Here is a 21,766-nt window from a genome sequence, read left to right as displayed (position 1 = left end):
TGTATTCCCAACTATAAGCATCTTGCATAATCATCTAGTAATGACACAGAATAGCTTCAGGTCATCCTTCTGACTATGAGACTCTGTTAGATATTTTGAATTTAAGATGGATAATAAGTGGAGAAAAAGTCCATATAAAAGAAATAACCGTTTTGTATAATCTTCATACTTGCCAAATGTCTCCTAAAAAATGTCCCTATCATTCTATTACTTTTGTCCTCTGAGCACTTACCATTTCTAAGTAGTAAGAATAATTTATGGTTAGTCTATAAGTTTTGCTGTTTTAAAAAAATAAGTATGACACTACTCAAGTATTACATGTAGAGAAAGATACTACATAAAATACTACTTTCTAAAAGGAAAAAAAATTGGCCAGGATTCTGGACTTAAAATAACTTCTTCGTCCATAACTCAAACCTTAAGGCTTTACCAAAACAAACATAGCTGGCATCTTGAATAGCTATTTCATGCACAGACTGTATTTCCATTTGTTAAGTTATTGAAGGGGTTAGTATATTTTACTAAGTGACCAATACTTTAGTAGCAGTGAGTGAAGAGCCTGTCCTATTAAGGACAGAGGTAAAGCTTTTGCAGGATGTAGGGGAACAGAATCATTAGGCTCTTTACGCAGGATGCCAGAACGTTTCCACTGATGGTAGTGATATCATTGCTCTTGGAGGCTGTTGGTAGAGATTGAGCCTCGCTTTTGGAAAAGGTTCTATGTAAAGCTAAGTTAGTGTAACTGTTCCCCAAGAGAGGCAGCGTCAGATCCTTAGAGCAATTGCTTGATAACTTAGGAAGATTGACGTTAAGATAACTTAGACGTTGAAGTTATTTCCAGTTCTGCCTGCCAAGCCCGTTTTCCCAGAAATAAGACTCAGACTCAAAATATATTTACAAATACCTTGGACATATAGCTAGGTTCTTCTCTGACTAGCTGTTACTTAACATATCCCATTTATTCTAGCCTACATTCTGCCACATGGCTGGTTACCTATGTTCAAGTACCATGTGTTCCGCTAGTCACATTTCTCTGTCTCCTTCTCTCCCAGAATCCATTCTTCTCTCAATGTCTCACCCTCTATTTCCTGCCTAAGCCATAGGCCATAGGCTTTTTAATTGGCAGGTGATGCATCTATACAACACAAGATGTTTTCTCTACAGTGTAGCTTCTTTGTTTCCATCATTTAAGCCCAAGTTTTGAGAAAAGATGGAGCTGTTTTGGAACTAGGTCAGACAAGGATGGGGAAAGAGGTGTTTTAAAATCCCACCCCCACCCCCCCAAGCCTCTTTAGGTACTTATGGAAAAGGCTGTTCCTTCTTTTAAAAGTCTTTCCGACCATTCTGGCTGCTGGGCGTGCCAACATTTAGGGATACAACTTCATTTACACATGGCAGTCAGAGAGACGCCTCTGGCCCTGTGGTTTCCTAGTGTAGCTGATCCTGTAGGCTGCAGTTCTGATTGTTCCACTTGGGGATTCTCACCATGCTTATCAGTAAGCACCGAAAGGAGCCCAGAGATCACAGTCCAGCCCCTCCTGTTTACATGTAATAAAAGCCCAGCCCAGCCTCATTGACCAGCGTGCTTGATGGCAGACAGATGGCAGACAGCACACCTGGGGCTGTGTGTCTCTAGGTTCCCACCCTACCGCATTCTAGATGCACACATTGCATGGAGATGGCCCAGCGGGGTTGTTAAAGATGCTGGAAGCAGGAAGGAGGACACCTGATGTCTCGTGGTCTGACTGCACTGTTCACCCTTTCTACCTGGGTTCCTTTGGACTAATGGTTTTAGTCCAAAAACCTGAACAAAAGCTGCCTCACTGCAGATTTCCCAGGCACTCCTGGGCCAAGTTATGTCTCTCTATTGTGACATAGGAACTGTGGACATCCTAGGAACTGTGGACATCCTAGGAACTGTGGACATCCTCCCGTTGTATTTCTAAAGCTGTGATTGACACACTGCCTATCGGCCTGCCTCTCACTCCCGGTTGGATTAGGCTTTCTAAGAACACGAACACATCCTCAGCTTCAGCCTACACTGCTTGGCTGAGGGCGCTTTGTAGTTACCCCAGAGTTTGATGAGTGAGTGCCGTGCCGAGCCAGTCATTTTCTTACAGTTTCAGCAAATATTTGACCTTTTTAGGTTGTAAAAATGACTCAGAATTGCTGGCTCAAACTGCCATTTTTCAGGCTGTCTCACGAGAGTTGATTCAGAACAGGTGTGTCAAGGTAGCTACACATTTATTAAATAACTAGCGGGGTGGTAAAAATGGCTCAGCAGATGCTCTGGACAAGCACTGTTCTGCAAGTAGTTCACGGAGTCTTGGTCCCAAATGTCTGCCACGGTCATCACTGATCTGCATGAAAACATAGAACTTCTTGCCCCACCCACGGCCACCAATCTTTCATCACCGTGCTGACTCCCATGAGGGTGACCTGTTAGACAAATCCCCAGGCTCACTCCAGTTAACCTTAGGAAAACAAAGAACTGATGGAACATGCCTTGCCCATGTAAGCATTTTTTTAGACATGAACTTGAAAGAAAACATCCAAGGGAAGTAGTAACTATACTCTCTTGCGATCATGACCATGAGGATTGCTGCCATAGTTCCACACTGTACTGGGGCTTCTTTATCCGATTAACAGAAACTAGAGTCACCTGAGAAGAGGGAACCTCAACTGACAAGTTTCCTCCATAAGACTGGCCTGTGGGCCTATCTTTGGGGCATTTTCTTGATTAATGATTGATGAGAGAGAACCCAGACCACTGTGGGTAGAGCCATGCTCAGGCAGGTGGTCCCTGATTATATAAGAAAGCAATGTGAACAGGCCACGGAGAGCAAGCCAGTGAGCAGTGTTCTTCCAAGATTTCTGCATCAAGCTCCTGCCTTGAGTGCCTTTCCTAACTTCCCTCAGTGATGGACTGTGATGTGGAGGAGTAAGCCAAATGAACTCTTTCTTATTCCAGGTTCATTTCAGGCCATGGCTTATCACAGCACTATAAAGTAACTAATTCCTACACACACACACACACACACACACACACACACACACAGAGTTCATGTTTTATCACACATCAGGAAGTAACCAATACAGACAGACACACACACACAGAGTCCATGTTTTATCACAGCATCAGGAAGTAACTAATATAGACACACACACACACACGAGTACATGTTTTATCACACATCAGAAAGTAACTAATATAGACAGACAGACACATACACACACATGAGTCCATGTTCTATCACAGCATCAGGAAGTAACCAATACACACGTGCACACACACACACACACACACACACACACACACACATGAGTCCATATTCTACCACAGCATCAGGAAGTAACAAATATAGAAATATAGACATAGAAGCTTACAATGTCTTGCCTCACACTTTTTTTTTTTTTTTTTTTTTTACTTTACAACACTGCAAAAATGATATGTGCTCAGTAAAAACTGTATTTCAAGGCTTGAATTGTGATCTTTTCCCGGGCTAGCAGTAGCATTAGGATGCTCCCAGTGCCCCACAGCAGCACTAGGCAACAGCTCCCACTTGGCTACAGGATCACAAAGGGGAAATGTTGGTGTTCCACAGTATGCTGTGTTGTCAAGCAGTCATATATCTCTCCTAACCATGATTTGGGTGGGTACTGGCTTCAGTGTCTTGCGCATGTTAGGTAAGCACTCTGATACCAAAATATATCCCTAGCCCCTCTGAGTTTTCAATCTTTAGACAGGAGTGAGTGGTCTTGAACTTGAAATTCTACTGCCATGGTTTTACAGGTTGCTGAGGATATAGGCATGTGGCACTGTGCCAACCTGAATGAAATTTTCATTTACAGTGCTTTCAAATTATAAACATGTGGAAAACCCAGGCGTATCAGTATACCACGGTATACTCAGATTTAGATCCTCATGCTGTTTGTTTGTTTGTTTGTTTTCATCTGTAGATTAATTCATAGTTTATCTGTAATTGAATTTGTGTTTCTGTCATTTTAAATGTCAAAATAATATGCCTTGTATTTTCTGCTGTTACTTGCTCAATAGTCTCCCTGATGTTGAGTGCTTTGGCTATTTTAAATTGTTTTCTGTGATCCTATCATATAGAGTTCTTATATCCACGTATGCATGAGAATTCCACAAGGTATATTCTCCAAAGTGAGAGCATTCGATGTGAAAGTAAAGGCAGTTGCGTAGTTATCTTGATTGTTACAGTGTTACTTTCAAGAGCCGTTATCCTCATCTACCAGCTCCCAGCGGTCTGCGGCATGCTGGGAAATGTTCTCTCTGGGACCTGTTTTAGGAAAGTTTGTTTCCAAGGTTTTTAAGTGCTGCGAAGTAGTTCATTTCCTTATAGGATGGCTTATTTTCATATAAAGGATAAACATGTCCTCTTTATGTTGGAGAGTTATGAAGGTAAGACCCAACTGCCTTGTATGATTGACTATGTAGGGACAGGGAATAGCATCATGTTAGGCATGTTAGGAATGAGAATTTGTGATGTTATATAAAGAAACACACATCCAAAGAGAAAGTTATCAGGTAAGACAATCTCTTTTTATAGAAAGGATGCGTCAGAGCCCATACCAGCATGAGTGGCCCAAAAGGCCTTGGTCTTTTTTCATCCCTGATGTGGGTGGTACCTGCATCTCATTCCAGCTTCACAATCTTCAGAGTGTAACACAAGTGGCTTCTTCTTCAGGGAAGAAGGGGGACTCTTGTCCAGTTAACTACCTTTGATAGAAGCAACAGATTTCTCACAGGTCAGCCCTGAAGTACCAGGGAAGATCAGTTGAGTGGCCCTGAACTAGGACTTTTGGGTTTGTTTAAGAACTGAAGAAGCCAAGCATAGTTGTAAAGGGCTGTTATCTCAGCTCACTGAAGGCTGAGACAGGAGGATCACCAGACTTCGTCAGCAGGCTACATAGTAAGACTCTGTATCAAGAAACAAAACAAAGCCAATCAACAGACCTAGAAAGGAGGGACATTCTGATTTCATGATAGAAAGAAATGCTGAGGCTCTGCTGTGGAGAGCAGCAAGAGTCTGTCCTGGTGGACCTTTCCCTCCAGAGGGTCATCTGGTATTCCCGCTTCTGAAAGACCACTGTGTTTGATGGAAACAGTAATATGGAATTCCAGAAGTCTTGGGGGAGGAACTGAAGGCAGAAGTTTCTGAAACAGCCTGTATGGTCTGATGAACCTCAGCCGGGAGGTCAGAAAAGGTTAGATGAGGCTAATGCCTGGTTGTCTAGGCTCTCCTTGTTATATGTTGGAGCATCTTTTGGGTATATGCCCAGGAGTGGTATATCTGGGTCCTCAGGTAATATTATGTCCAATTCTCTGAGGAACTGCCAAACTGATTTCCAGAGTGGTTGTACCAGCTTGCAGTCCCACCAGCAATCGAGGAATGTTTCTGTTTCTCCACATCCTCGCCAGCATCTGCTATCACCAGAGTTTTTGATCTTAGCCATTCTGACTGGTATGAGTTGGAAGCTCAGGGTCATTTTCATTTGCATTTCCCTGATGACTAAGAATGTTGAACATTTCTTTAGGTGCTTCTCAGCCATTCAGTATTCCTCAGTTGAGAATTCTTTGTTTAGCTCTGTACCCCTCTTTTAAATAGGGTTATTTGATTCTCTAGAGTCTACTTCTTGAGTTCATTATATATATTTGATATTAGCCCTCTGTCAGATGTAGGATTGGTAAAGATCTTTCCCCAATCTGTTGGTTGCTGTTTTGTCCTATTGGCAAACACTGTTCTTGCCTTACAGAAGCTTTGCAATTTTATGAGGTCTCATTTGTCTATTGTTGATCTTGGACCATAAGCCATTGGTGTTTTGTTCAGGAAGTTTTCCCCTGTACCCAAGAATTGGGCTTTCCCCCAATTTCTCTTCTATTAGAGTCAGTGTATCTGGTTTTATGTGGAGGTCCTTGATCCACTTGGACTTGAGCTTTGTACAATGAGATAAGAATGGATCAATTCACATTCTTCTACATGCTGACCTATAGTTGATCCAGCACCATTTGTTGAAAATGCTGTCTTTTTTCCACTGGATGGTTTTAGCTTCTTTGTCAAAGATCAAGTGACCATAGGTGTGTGGGTTCATTTCTGGGTCTTCAATTCTATCCCATTGATCTACCTGCCTGTCTCTGTACCAATACCATATAGTTTTTATTACTATTGCTCTGTAGTACAGCTTGAGGTCAAAGATGGTGATTCCCCCAGAAGTTCTTTTATTATTGAGAATAGTTTTCACTATCCTGTTTTTTTTTTTTTGTCAGACCTTCAAAGAAGACCTAATACCAATACCCTTCAAACTATTCCACAAAATAGAAACAGAAGGAACACTACCCAATTCATTCTATGAAGCCACAATTAATGCTTATACCTAAACCACACAAAGACCCAACAAAGAAAGAGAACTTAAAATCAAATTCCCTTGTGAATATTGATGCAAAAATACTCAATAAAATTCTCGAAAACTGAATCTAAGAACACATCAAAAGAATAATCCATCATGATCAAGTAGGCTTCACCCCAGGGATGCAGCAATGGTGCAATATATGGAAATCTATCAACATAATCCACTATATAAACAAACTGAAAAACCAGACAGTGGTGGCACACGCCTTTAATCTCAGCACTTAGGAGGCAGAGGCAGGCAAATTTCTGAGTTCGAGGCCAGCCTAGTCTACAGAATAAGTTCCAGGACATCCAGGACAACACAGAGAAACCCTGTCTCGAAAAACAAACAAACAAACAAACAAACAAAAAACCTGAAAGTAAAAATCCACATGATCATCTTATTAGATGCTGAGAAATTGTTTGATAAAATTCAACACCCATTCATGGTAAAAGTCTTGGAAAGATCAGGAATTCAAAGCCCATACCTAAACATAGTAAAAGCAATATACAGCAAACTAGTAGCCAACATCAAACTAAATGGAGAGAAACTTGAAGCAATCTCACTAAAATCAGGGACTAGGCAAGGCTGCACACTATCTCCCTACCTACTCAATATAGTACTCGAAGTCCTAGCCAGAGCAATTAGACAACAAAAGGAGGTCAAAGGGAGGCAAATTGGAAAGGAAGAAGTCAAAATATCACTATTTGCAGATGATATGATATTATATTTAAGTGACCCCCAAAATTCCACCAGAGAACTCCTAAACCTGATAAACAACTTCAACAAAGTGGCTGGATATAAACTTAACTCAACCAAATCAGTGGCCTTCCTCTACTCAAAGGATAAACAGACTGAGAACGAAAATAGGGAAAAGACACCCTTCACAATGGTCACAAATAATATAAAATATCTTGGTGTGACTCTTACTAAGCAAGCAAAAGATCTGTATGATAAGAACGTCAAGTCTCTGAAGAAAGAAATTGAAGATCTCAGAAAATGGAAAGATCTCCCATGATCATGGATTGGCAGGATTAATATAGTAAAAATGGCTATTTGCTGAAAGCAATCTACAGATTCAATGCAATCCCCATCAAAATTCCAACTCAACTCTTCATAAAGTTAGAAAAGGCAATTTGCAAATTCATTTGGTCTTGGCTACTGTTTTAATATGAGCCCCTGCAGTGTGAGCACACGCTACATTAATATTAATGCAAGGTAACTTTGGTTTGGGACAATCTAATATGATTTTTTTGAACTGGTGATGTTACAATTTCTGATTAATATCAGTTTCTGATTAAAAATCACACAGAGATAAAACCTGAGTTCCCCCAATTTTGCTCTAAACTAGGTAATTTCTGCATCCAACCTTATTCTGTACCGACACTTGTAACTTTTACCTAGATCTTCCACAGCTTAGATATAGCACCTACGCCTCACGTGTATTTAATGTGTATGACCTAGTGACTTTTAACGTAAACTACTGACCTGTCCAACACAATTTTAGAACATTTTCATCTCTTTAAATAGAAACCCTGCTCAGAGGCATTTCCGTTACTCTGTGATCCCGTTCAGATCCTTTTCATCTAGTAACCTACCTCCTGGTCTGTAGATTTTACTACTCTGGGAGATTCGAATGAAGAATAATACCTGTGTGGCCTTTTGATTTAGCTTCTTCCCCTTAGAATGATGCTCTTGGAATTCTCCCAAATAGTTCCATATAGCACTAGTTGGTTCCATCCCCTGCTGAGTATGTTTCCTTTTATGGCAGATCACTTTTTGTGCAGCCATCAACTGATGGACATTTGTGTTGTTTACACATTTAGACTCTTAAGAATAATGCTGGGTATGGGGGGGGGGGTGTTTGTTGGTTTGTTGGTTGGTTGGGTTTTGGTTTTGTTTGTTTTGTTTTCTTTTGTTTTGTTGTTGTTTTTTCAGGCGTTTTGTTGTTTGTTTTGTTTTGTTTGCTTTTTGAGACAGGGTTTCTCTGTGTAGCCCTGGCTGTCCTGGAACTCACTCTGTAGACCAGGCTGGCCTCAAATTCAGAGATCCACCTGCCTCTGCCTCCCAAGTGCTGAGATTAAAGACACACATCACCACTCACAACTAGCTGTTGTGGTTTTTGTGATAATACTGTTCTGAATGTTGGTGTTTTAAGTTTTATGTGCATATTTGTTTTCATTTCTTGGGAGGTGTAGCTATCAGTGGGTTTTGATATGTGTGTGTGTGTATATCTATATGTGTGTATATGTATGTACATATATATACACATACATATACATATAAATACTTCCTGAGGAACTGCCAGCAAGGCACGTGTGTGCTTCTCTGTCACTTGGCAATACTTGTGACTGACAGTCTAGTGCTCTGTTCTGGCCATTGTACTGATTACTCAGAGACATACTATTATGATCTGCTATTCATTTCTCTAATGACTTTTAGAATATAGTAGACTTCTCACTCCTAACACTGTTTTCCTTCACTGTTAATTAAAGGCAATGCTCTCGGAACTTAAGGGCAGTTCATACTCTCCTGGCGCTGCCCCTTTCTGGGGAGTTCCATGCTTCACTAGCCCTAGTACAAGGGCCAGCAGGAGTATGAAGGCATGGCATGCAGTCTCTTCTTCCTCATGCTGAACACTAAGAGGCTGACCTGATCGGCCTGCCTTGGCTTATGTGTCTACCTCACGGCCCATATTTCTGCCTGAGCAGTGCACAGATGAGTTGGGGCATTTTGAAAGAAAATGATGTTTTGTGGAGTGAGAAGTGATGACCACAGACAGCAATCTCCTGCCCATCTCTGTGCATCACACAGAAGGCTGGGAACCAAATAATCATGCCCCGTACATTGTCATGGTGAACATGGTCTTAATCATTTATCACTCCATAGTACATGGAAGTGTTTTAGTCAGCTCTGCTCACAACTCAGCCAAGAACTGCATTGGGATTATAGTGTGTTGGGTTAGTTTAAATAATCACTTCATGGAGATTCTTTTTTTCTATTTTAATTCTAGGTATTCATCGTCAGAAATAAGGAAGCAGTTTACACTCCCGCCCAACCTCGGACAGTACCATCGGCACAGTATCAGTACATCTGGTTTCCCCTCTCTTCAGCTAGTAAGTATTCATTACAGGTTTGGTGGGTCAGTGGTCAGGACCTGAAGTACCCAGCATCTCCACCCCTCCCCCCAGCCTTAGCTCCTGTTGCATCTAGCGTTCTCTGCCCACTGCTTCGTAACTCTGCTTGCCTTTCGACATCAGACATCTCCCTCTGGTGTGTATAGAATGAGACAGCCCAGAACTGGGGTTTTGATTGATGTCCTCAACTTAGGGGGTTTGCAGGCTACCCCAAAACCATCCCAATTACAGTTCATAAGTGGGAAGACGAGGTAGCCTAGAAACTGACCATGATTTTTAGCATATTTTGGTTAGAATTTTTTTTTTTAACTGAAAAATCTCAGAAGCTTGAGGTACAGATCTTTCTTATGGGATAATTTTCTTGGAAGTAAATTTACATACTATGAAACTTATCAATTTTAGGATCAGGGTTTTGTGAGTATGGGCAATTTATGAGTCACTTAATCTCCTCCCAGACAGGAGTGTAGAGCGCTTTCCCTCCCACCCATTTGCATCCCCTTGTTCCCATCCCAGGAGGTCCCTGAGCCTTGGAACTTCTCACCAGTGAAACCATTCACATGGGAGGGCAAATAACAGTTTTATAACATAATATCCCCTTTCAAGGTACCTACAGTTTGATTAACTAATCAACTGGGGAGTATGGAGCGTTTGTTACATTATTTGACTAATAATTTGTGTATCATATTATTTAAGGACTGGAGGCCAGATGTGTGTCAGGTGAGGCCAAACTGTCTTCAAATGAGACTGTTTGCAACCCAGAAGTGGGTGCCGCTTCCTCTGAGCCAGCAGAGCCTGCTCTGCCCTCACTTCCTCATACAAGCACAAGCCACAGCCACCCTCTCTGGCTGATCTAGTGGTTATCTTGAGAAGGTTAGGTTCTTTTTTGTTTCTACTTATTACTTCAAAGCCACTTCTGCTCTTCGAAATTTTGTAACCTTCCCCTGTTTCCTGTAGCCGCCATTTTGTCGCCTGTGACAGTTTACCCACCGCGTTAACTGTGTGTCTTCAGGTATGTTTTACTGGAGCAATTTGTGGTTATTTCAGGCTAGCTTAATGGGTTGTGTCATTGATGAGACAGTACTAACAGATATGTAGCGCCTTCACTGCCAGAGGCTACCTTGTGGTGGTGACATCTTTTGGAGAACCCTGTTTAGGACTTTGGAGTCTTCAGGCCTCCCTTTTTTATTTGTCTTTTCCTGCCTGCTTCAGGTTAGGTAAAAAAAAACACAGTAGGTGCATTGTGCCTGTGTTCTCGGAGTAAGTAAACCGAGACCTGTTGCATATAAGCTCGGCTGAGTGATTTCTGATTCACATTGTATTTCAAAATGTGCACCATTCGGTGGAAACGTGATTGGATGTGCTTTTCAGTTTTAAACTGTGTGGGGAAGCTTTGGTACTTGCCTTTAAAGAGTGTGAAGAGGAGAGCTCTCTGTAGCAGCTGCTGGGGAATAGTGTGGACAGTAAAGAGGTTTTCAAGGAGGTTTAACCCCTCGTCTCCCGGGCAGCCTTTGTGATCATACGATAGACTAGAGTTAGTGCATGCGAAATCCCGTTAAGTATTTGCAAGTGTCCCCTCAGTACTTTGCTGTCTCCTTAGAGAGACTCTGACAACAGTGAATTTTGACGACTCACTTCAACAGCTGGGAAGTCAAATTAACAAGAGGCTTAGCTGTCCATGTTGTCACTAACAGAAGGTATAGGAGGAAGCCGGAAGGTTAAAATGCTTGCTACAAGAACCACGTCTCCATCTGCTGTCCTTCAATCCTGATCCTGTTTGTATCTAACTGATCCTCACATTTTCTTCTTCCTGCTTGTTCGCATGTGCTTTCCTTGGTCTTGCCCTTCCCCAGCTCTCCCTTCCAGCTTCTGTGCAATCTTGCGTCTGTTTCTTCTTCCAATGGGAGTCAAGATGCCTGCTCTACCTTCTAAAAATCTCATGCTCTCTTTAGAACAACCCAGTGCCTTGGCCTGTTCTCCTGTGATGCTGTGGGAATGTGTGACTCTACCTCCTCTGTAGTCACCTTCTCAGACAAGGCTCCTGGGAGAAATCACCAACTTATAAGGTGATTTTCCTTTTCCTTGAGACGGTTTCCTTTCCTAAATAGTGGAGCACTTCAGTAAGAGTCACTTCTAGCAAGGCACGGAGTAGCTTAGACGGGAAAGACTTTCAACCTGCCAGAGCTATAGAAAATATCTTAAGTTGGAGGCTGCAGTGTGAACCGCTAGTTGGATTATTTTTGGCTAATTAAAAAATAAGACAATGGGCATTTTTGACTATTTGTTTTGCTTGAAGTAATATAATCGTTTCCATAACCTCATACAAATGGTTGTTTAAAATGTATATATTTAGTTGAAGTCCAGGCATTTAAAACCACTCATCAAGAGGTCATTGCCATTTGCAAGAGTAAAGAGTTTGGGGTCAGATGAGCCTAAGGTGAAAGGTGGTTGTCACTTATTGTTTGTATAACCTGAGAGAAGTCACTTAACCTCTTTGAAGATTTCAGCCCCCTCTCGTGCAAAGCTGGGTCCATGTAGAACTCTCCAGTAACACCTGTGTAAATAGTGGGTAATATTGTCGCCTTAGGTACTTGGCACTGTAGAGACTCTGTGGACATTAAAGATAAGTGTCAGATTTTTCCTGCTCGTGGAGGCTTTGTGATCTATTTGGGAAGACAAGTAATCCAGAAGGCCCACTCTGGCTTCAAATGTGATGGACATTCAGAAGAAAGGTCCATAGTGTGATAGGAGGCAAAGCTTACTGGAGGAGCTGAGAAACCCAGGGAGATGGGTCTTCAGCCCTGATGAACTATTAGAAACACCTGACTTGTTCTTATATTTCTAGCCAGGACCTCTGCAGAACAGTGAGGCTGGAACCAGCAGTGCTCTAACATTGCTGCAGGATGTTGCTAGGTCCCCAGAGTCACCTAAAGATTCTTAGAGGCCTGGGCAAATTCCAAATAGCAGAAGGTATATACAGCGAGGTGGTTTCTTTGGTTGCCCTCCATGCTCTGAGCTGTAGATATGTGGTAAGCACAGACTACATGATACTCCTGTAGGTAATCCTCACAAAATACAGCTCTTCATCAAATATCTAATAAATGACTAGAAAGAAGGCAGTGCATTTGATATTGTCTCCCTGTTTTATTCAGTTTGTGTGTGTGTGTGTGTGTGCGTGTTTGGTTTTGGGGGGTTTGTTGTTGTTTTGGTTTTTTTGAGACAGGCTTTCTCTGTGTAGCCTTAGCTGGAACTTGCTCTGTACTTGGTCGAGGCTGACCTCAAACTCAGAGGTCCACCTACCTCTGCCTTCCAAGTGTTGGGACTAAAGGTGTGTATCACCACTGCCTGGCCAGTTTTTGTTTGTAATGCTAGCTATAAATGCCTGCCACGATGACTGTGTGTACAAATATTTTCAAAATAGATAAGCTACTTTTTTTAAAAAAAAAACAAATTCATTTCTTTTGTGTGTGCATGTGCACATATGTGCTACAGCATGTCGGTGGAGGTCAGAGTTCAGCTTGCAGAAGCTTGTCTTTTTCTGCTGGATTCTAGAGGCTGAACTTAGGGTTCCTCTACCTGCTGAGCCGCTGCATCAACTCAATAAGCTGCTTTTACAATCTGCATGCTTTAATAAGAAGGAGATAGATTTATCATTTAGAATAAGTTTTCCAGGCATGATAGTGGATGGTGCCTGCCTGACACTCTTATCAGAGGTCTTTCTGAACAGATCTAGAGAGACAGGCCTCTGGCCATTCCATGTCCTGGCCCGAGATGCACACCAGCTTTGACATTCTCTACTGCCACTGTCATGGGAGCAGGTTCGCCAGCGATCTGGTGCCAGCCATCTATGTAAGCAAACAGCTCTACACTTGATGCTTGCAGTAAAAGCAAAAACAAAAACCAACCTGCAAGATGCAAAGCCTTTCCTCTGGTTGTTAAAGTTTGAAGTAGAGTAAGTACGTAAGTGAAAGGGCTGGGATCTGTCTCTAACGCAGCAAAGGGGATTGAAGACCTATGCAGAGGTTAATAACTTTAAGTACATTATTTAATAAAGGAAAATATAAGTATTTTTAAAAAAAAATAGAAAAGTCTGAAGAGAAAACAAAGACCAGCCAGATCGTGACGGCTCTGGGCGAGGTGAAGGATGTAAAAAGCCACACCCTGGGCACGCACCTGAGCACCATAGCTACGGGACCTGTTTATGTGTCTAACAATTGTGGCTTACAGATGTCTCATACCCAAGAAGCATTCCTTCTTGTGCACACACTGGCTTCTGTGAAATGCAGCATCCCTTTCTTTGCCAGCTGAGGGTGACTTGAGCACGGGCTCCCTAACTCTGGCCTCCTTTGTGCCTTGGATGCCATTGTTATTTCTCACCTAATTTCTTCCCAGTCTTGGCTGTGCTGTGTTGTTGATTACACGGAAGGGACATGGCAGAAAATGCAGCGCTCGGTGTAGTTCCCATACACATTCTCAGCGTGGATGAAATAGAAGGTAGGGCAGGCATTCTGCATGAAGAGCAGGCACGTGGTTATGGTCGCTGTACCCAGGGGATGGAAACGGGCCAGGGAGATGGCTCAGTGTGGAAAGTGTGTGCCACTCAGGCATGAGAACCTGAGTTTCATCCCTACAACCCTCATAAAAAACCAAGTGTGCTGGCACCTACTTACAGTTGCAGCACTGGGAAGGTGGAGACAGGAACATTCCTGGGGCACACTGGCTAGCCAGCCTAATCTAATAGCCCCATGTCCCAGGGAGATCCCCAGCCTCCAAAACCAAGACAGATGGCTTCCGAGGAAAACCTCAGGTTGACACATGTGTACACTTGTGCATGCGCACGTGCGTAATTGACTTATTAAGAACCAGATCGGTGGTCAAGGTAGCATCTCAGCCTCTACAGTGGCATCAGTGGAAGATTTCCGTTGCTGGAGGCAGGGAAGCAAGCCTCGTTTAGGTCACGAAGTACTTTGAAATCACTGAAGGCCGAGGAAACTTTCTGCCTTTAGCTTTGCTAAGTGTGGATTGGTGACTATCTCTTTTTATTCATTGAGGAAGTGTTTATTGGGTCTTAGTGTGTACCTGCAGCTGCTGTAAGAGCTACGGATAACAGGCATGAATGTAACAAAGGGTGCATCATTTGTTCCCGTGGAACACTTTAGAATAGGAGATGGGTGTAAACCAATGAATGAATGTCAGCTGTGATGAGGGCAGGAATGGTTACAAAGAATCAAACAGGCAGAGGGAATGGGGACACAGATGAGATGCTATTGTAGGCAGGGTGGTCTTTGAGGGCCTCTGTCTGCAATGGAGATACCCAGGAAGTACCCAGCATGAGCCTGACAGCTTGCCAAAAAAAGGCATTCCAGGCAGAAGGAAGAAGCAGTGTCCAGTCTGCAAGGCAAGAGTCTTTGGCCTCAGAAACAGCCAGGAAGCAGAGAGGGCAACAGGGGAGACCATAGCTACAGCAGCATCGCCAAACCATAGCCGAGAACACAAAATGTCCATTCATGCAGGTAAGAAGAGGAGGTTCTGGGAGCACTGGGTTAGGCTAACCTGAAATCCATGGAGCTGGTTGTTGGGGGGGGGGGCGGGGGGGGGGAGCAGAGCAGGCTGGACCCCCATGGCAGGAGTGGAGCTAATGCTTTACTTCCTGACCACACACACACACACACACACACACACACACTCACACACACACACTCACACACACACACACACTCACACACACACACACTCACACACACACTCACACACACACACTCACACACACACATACACACACACACTCACACACACACACACTCACACACACACACACACTCACACACACACACACTCACACACAGCCTCCCCCTGCCACCTAAACAAAGATAATCTTGAAATCGCTTTGGATCATGGCATTTAAACTAGGGTCTTTTTGTTTTCTGCTGACCAAGAAGACAGAAGAGAGGAGAAAGCAGAGTAGAGTGGTCAAGGAAAGACTTGGACCCTTGCAAGCCAAAGAGCTGAAGATCCAATGTAACTGCTACCTTACCGCATGCTCAGACTTCATCCGTCATGCAGTACACTGCAGCTGTAGCTCTTCAGTACTTGACAAATGTGTGTGTGTGTGTGTGTGTGTGTGTGTGTGTGTGTGTGTGTATGCACACATACTTATGGGTGCTGTGTAAGCATTTATTTCTTCCTGTTTGTGGTGATTGCCTCATGGTAAAACCTGCTCATGAGATTAAAGCTATAGATACTCTAGAGAACAGATTCTTGGCCATTATTTGATTGTTTGATGCCTGGCTGTTATTTGAACTTGCAGGAAGATAAACAGTTTGAAGGTCTATCAAGTTAAGAGAACTTGGAATCTGCACCCATTACCACTTGCAAGACAACTTTCTATCACACTGGAATGAGGAGACTCATTACCTTATCAGCTTCTATATAGAAATAAGAAGAGAGGTCCCCAAGTGCCAGCTGATGCGTTCTAGAGAGGCATCGTCTAGCCATGATTCTGTCCCACAGTTTGAGCTTACAGCCTGCTCCACTCCTGGACTATGTTCACACATAAAGAGTTTGAGTTTATTGTCTATGTGTGTGGAAGGTTAAACATCATTATCCAGTGGTTGAATAGAGGGTGGCCCCATGCTCTCTGTATCTTAATACCAAATTCAGTAGAGGCTCAGTGAGCATGCATATGATGGGTCAGACCATCATCTGCTCCTGGTCTTGGTCTATCTGTCCTATAACAGTTGCTGAGTTTTCACCTTTACAGCTAGCTTCAAGTTTCAGGAACATGGCTGGGTTTTATTTTAGCTAGACTGGCCTTTTTTTTTTTTTTTTTTTTTTCCAGTGCTCTGTGCTCATTCACTAAGCATAACTGTATTCTACCGTGCCTTTAAAGCTTTTTTCATTACCCGTGCTTGAGTTCCTCATAATACACTTACATTACATTGACATTACATTGACATTCATTTATTTACTATTATATCTGAGCATCCAATCCCCTGAGAAGTTCTGGGGAGAATGTCATCTGAAATTGAGCATAGCTAACATGCATATTCCGCTGGATTCTAGTGAGACTGACTTGAAAAGGCCCATGAGGACTGTGGTCCCTTCCTCAGCTGACTTCAGGCTATAGTCAGAACCAGGGGATACTTTCCTGTCTTCTTGCCTCCTGATGATCGAAGGGATCTCTTTGCTCTCAGTTCATCCTGTCAAGCTCTCCTCTGCCTTCATTACATCCTACAGATAGTGAGTGCTCTGTAAGTCAGCCATCTAAAAGAATCTGGGCCAGAAGTAGGTAGTAGATTTACTCGGGATTCCTTAGAGGAGCAGAACTGGTAGAATAAATATCTATTTATTTAAGGGGGTATTAAATCCCCTTACAGGCTAGTCTGGCTAGTCCACCAATGGCTGTCTTTTGACAGAAAGGCCGACAGTCCAGCAGTTGTTCAGGCCACAAGGCTAGGTTCTCAACTGGACTTTAATGTACTTTGGAATCCCAAAGAAGCAAGCTCTAAACCTGATAAAGGAATGCCTCAGCAGCAGGGGAGATGAGACATGAGATCAGAGAGAGTGCGGGCAAGCGGGTAACAAGGAAACGCTTCCTTCTTCCATGCCCTTTTCTGTGGGCTGCTACCCGAAGGTGTGACCCAGATTTAGGGTGAGTCATATGACCTCAAATGATCTGGATTTATAAGGTAGCTCTTCCTATCTCCAATGAGCCAATCAGGAAAAGCCTCTCACGGGTATGCCCCGCTACTTGAGTTTTAGTTGATTCCAGACATAGTCAAGTTGACAGCTAAGAATTGCCATCACCGGCAGCTGTATCTTCTCTCTCGGGAGGAAGTTGTTCCTGTCTCAGGGAAAGGGAGACAGTGAAAGCCATAGTTACATTCTGGCATCCTTTTGCCCTTTGCCTCTTCAACAGCACTATTCCTCCACCCCAGCTTAAGACCTGCTGGTATGTGGGCTCAAGGGGATGAAAAACCAGTTTTGTCAGCCCTTCCTTCAGGCTGGCCCTCCCATAGGACAAGTCCAGAATTTGTGGCTTTTGTTTTGTGATGCTTTGGGGATTGCGAACAGAACACTGAACAACGGAGCAGCGTTCACTTGGGCTGTGTCCACACATTCTGCTGTAAAGAAGCACCGCAGAGAGCTGTAGCCTCTACTTTACTGCTCTTGTTATTTCTGGGCCAATTTCCTTGATCTAAGTGGCTCTCACTGCCTTAAGGCAGTGGTTCCTGGATCTTTGCATGCCACGGGCTAGATGTATTTTGTTTAATGCGGGATTGGCAAAAATGTTGCCGGTTCTTAATACTATCAACTGAAGAGCAACATTGTTTCAGTTACCCTGGGTTTCTATCCTGTCTATTCCCCCTCCCCTCCACCCTCTCCGTGGGAGTATGAAATGAAGATGGGACAGCTTTCCTCAGCAGATCCTCAGGGTTTGCTCGCCCAGATTCAGTCCTGTGCGTTTCTTCCCAACTAGTAGTGTTTGGAAGCCTCAGCCATAGAGGGGTTTAGCCACAAGCCTGGCTCCAGGTCAGCTGGGACTGTGTCTAAGCTGCTGGCTTTGAGCAGCAGTGTACAGGCATCTCAGGCCAAGGGAAACACTGCATCTGAGCGCACAGCCAGAGGAGTGCTACGTTTGCCTGATTTTCTGGGGAATTGCCTTCTTTCTCTTTTTCACTGTGTTTGGGTAAACAAAAGCATAGCCTCAGAGAGATTTTGCAGAAGAAATTATAAAAATTCCTCAAAGCCTGTGATCTCATTTTGGATCTCCTCAGGATTCCTCATCAGGCTGCAATTAAGCCTAGAAAAATTCTGCCTTGGGGAGGGATTTTAATTACTCATCGTGTTGTGACTTGACTTTCTGCTACCGCCTTTCTTTACCTCTCCTGTCACAATTGCAGTTTGACAGCTCCTCCAGTCGCTTCATTTAGGCTAAAAGTGAAAACGCTGGGTTGAAGGGGAGGGCAGGGCAGATATCCACCAACTTGCGTGCCTGTGTGTCTGTCTACTCCACCAGGAAGCCTGGTGGGAACGACCCTCTCCCCTCCCTTTCCCTCCAGCCTCAGCTTTATGAGCCCGTCGAGCCAGTGGACTTTGAAGGACTCGTGATGACACACTTAAACAGCTTGGATGCAGAGCTGGCCCAGGAGCTGGGGGACCTCACTGATGACGACCTGCATGTGGCCTTCACACCCAAAGAATGTAGGACTTTGCAGCACTCTCTGCCAGAGGAAGGGTAAATTATTTTTTGGAAAATATGAGATGGGAAGGGTGCTGATTCTGAACCCCTTTCTTTCTTTCTTTCTTTCTTTCTTTCTTTCTTTCTTTCTTTCTTTCTTTCTTTCTTTCTTTCTTTCTTTCTTTCTACTTGAAACGGCCAAGTACCCTAAGCTGAACTCAGAGTCACAGCCCTCCTGCTCCTGCCTCCGTGGTGCCTGAGTTAAAGGTGCGCACCAGCATGCCCAGTTTTGAAATACTCTGGAAAAGAAGCAAACTTTGGGATGGGGGTGGGGGAGGGCTGGGGGAGGGCTGGGGGGGAGGGGCTACAGAGCAGCAGTAAAATGTGTGTGTAACATGTGCAAGGTCTCAGATTTGATCTCTAGAATTACAAAGAAGTTAATAATTATTTTAATTTAAAAAAAAAAACAAACATTTTAGGGCCCAAGGAGATGTCACAAGGACCTGAGCTCAGATTCCCCAGCACCCCCAGAAAAAGCAAGGCACGGTGACAGGCATGTACTTTAACTCCAGTGCTAGAGGGGCAGAGGGTATCCCTGGGGCTTGCTGGGCAGCCAGTTTAGCCACTTAGTAAGCTCCAGGTTCAACTGAAAGACCCTCCCTCAAAACTAAAGAATTGAGGAAGGTACCCAACATCTACTTATTGCCTCCGCATGCACACGCACACACTCACCAGCACACACACACACAACACACACACACACACACACACACACACACACACATTTTAAAAGGAGCAAAACTACTCAATCCACTAAAATATATAGTACATATAGTATTGCTCCCTAGATGTAGAGTTTGTTTGCTTGTTTGTTTGTTTGCTTGTTTTGTGGTGCTGAGGACCTAGCACAGGCCTCACATATGGTAGGCAGATGTACACGATTTCTAAATTGGTTTAGCCAAAGGCTTTGGAAAGCCCTGTGGGAGCTAAGACACAGTTTAAGGGATGCAGTGGAACAGGGTGGGACAGTCCAAAAAAAGTGAAGATTACAGGCCCTAGAATTGGACTTCTGGGTGCCAGCTTAGTGACCATGGGCTAGTCACATGACCTCAAGAAGCCTCATGGTCTCTATCTACAGAGTGCCAAGAGTGCTCATAACAAGTATGGAAATGCCTCTCTCAAAAGCATTTTATGGGCCAGGAATAGCTCAGCAGGAAAGACATTTCCCAGGACTGACTCATTCAAATTGTCCTCTGATTGCCACATATAGGTGTATGTGCATATGCATGTATGCACACAGACACACACTCACACACACAAGCATACATAAAATAAAGGAATGTAAAAGAATTGTTAAGATTTTTTTATTTGTTTCTGTACAAAGGCCTGGATCAAATTAGTAACTTAAGTTTCCGTGTACGTTTATTGAACATCTGTTGAGTTCTGAGATTAAAAGATGAGGAAGGGAAACTCCCTTCCTCTACAGAAGTTTCATATAAGGGAGACACAGCAGAAGCAGTGTAAAATGAATATTCAAATAACTGTTTAGAGCTGCGTTGCTGAGCATGGCGTGGACGTTAGTGCTCGCTGTCCAGCAACCGTAGACTCATGTCTGAATGGAACATGAGCAGCCGTAGGATGAACACCCCTTCCTCACTGGAAATAGCGAGTGCCTTTAATTTTCATTCATTTTAAACCAAAATGCTCCCTTGAACATTCTGAGTCTTCGAGTATTTCCCAGAAAGTCCCAGAAAGTAGAGTATGAGACATGGTGCCTGCCCTCTTTGCTCTGAGGTGTTTCTGTTAGGTTGTGTTTCAGCACAGGTGTTGACAGCTGGGACATGGAAAGTCCCGTTCTCTTCTTGAGTCAGTTTTCCTTCACACAGCAAGCTAGCCATGTGTGCAGCTCTACTCCATGTTACAAATATTCCTTTCCCAAAAACCTGGTCTCTGTCATTATTGGGGAACAGTTTTCTTAGTGTCAGCCCATTTCTTCAAGTGTGGTTTGAATATTGACAACACATCTTCATCTTTGGTAGAGTTATATTATTTATTTGTCTGAATATTTATCTTTAAATGTGGCCAGAATCTTAGAAGAACTGGTATAGAATACAGGAAGTTTAGAGGTAGAAGGACTTTTAAAATTTTGATAAAGAAGGCAGGTTTTTCTAGAGCCTTTTGGTAGGTGAGATACCATTTTGTTGCTGTGACTTACAGGGAATGTGTTACCTCTCTGATGACTTTCAGGCAGCCTGTACTATCTCAGTTGTTGCCAAAGTCTTCTGTAATAAGAAAGGCAGACAGGGAAAGCATTCTGGCTACCATGGGAGTAGCTATTAGTGACTCTAAGTGACTGTCCTGTGCTTCCCTCAGAAGCTATATTGAGTAGTGGGAGTTATGTGTCTGGGCCTGCAGGTCCTGCAGGTCCTGGTTTGGCCATTTGGTCTATGATTTGGATTAATGTCCATAACACCTCCTTCTTCTGTACAACAAGAAGAACAGCAGTGTCTGCCTTGTTGAATAGAGACATGTTAAGTACATAGTGATGTTATCTAAGTCTTAGCTAGCACAGAGCTCTTACCGTGCACCAGACACCCTTTCAAGCACTTTGTGTGTTAGCATCAAATCTTCGTCGTGATTCTCTGAAGGAGGTCCTCTTATTACATCAGCACTTGCTGGTGAAGAAACTGAGACAGAGAAGGGCTGGATGATAGGAATGCATCAGGTTACAGAGTCAATGAGGAATGGAGCTGAGGGTTGGGCAGTCAGGGCTAAGAGATCTCCTATCTAGCCTTTGCAGAATTTCATCTTGGATGGATAACAGTTCCATGGGTGAGTTCCGTCCTGCCTCCTTGTGTTAGCCAGTTTCCCTTTACTGTAACAAATATCCATGATAAATCAACTAAAAAGAGGGAACATTTATTTTGGCTCACAACTTTGAAGCTTTCAGCCCCTGGCTATTTGGGCTGCATTGCTTTGGCCATTCAGTAGCACAAAGTATTGTGATGAGAGACCATAGCAGAGAAGTAAGTTGTGA

The 21,766-nt window shown here is 43.4% G+C and overlaps 1 protein-coding gene across 2 annotated transcripts in view; it reads left to right on the top strand.

The window, feature by feature from the left end:
- The window catches only part of Dock8 (dedicator of cytokinesis 8), a 204,080-nt gene that overhangs the window by 41,431 nt on the left and 140,883 nt on the right, over window positions 1–21,766 (top strand). The window contains exons 2-3 of one of the 2 annotated variants that reach the window (XM_021151299.3): window positions 9,428–9,530; window positions 18,611–18,786. In XM_021151299.3, the coding sequence (XP_021006958.1) occupies window positions 9,428–9,530; window positions 18,611–18,786 (279 nt within the window). Of the gene's footprint in view, window positions 1–9,427; window positions 9,531–10,286; window positions 10,561–18,610; window positions 18,787–21,766 lie in introns of those variants that run through there. The other variant, XM_029472365.2, reaches the window with a different exon arrangement.

This window comes from Mus caroli, unplaced genomic scaffold (assembly GCF_978045245.1).
Source record: "Mus caroli unplaced genomic scaffold, Mus_caroli_1 scaffold_20, whole genome shotgun sequence".
In the NCBI taxonomy this organism is placed as follows: Eukaryota; Metazoa; Chordata; class Mammalia; order Rodentia; family Muridae; genus Mus; species Mus caroli.
The sequence above is the reverse complement of the archived record's forward strand: the minus strand, read 5'-3'. Positions and strand labels throughout refer to the sequence as shown.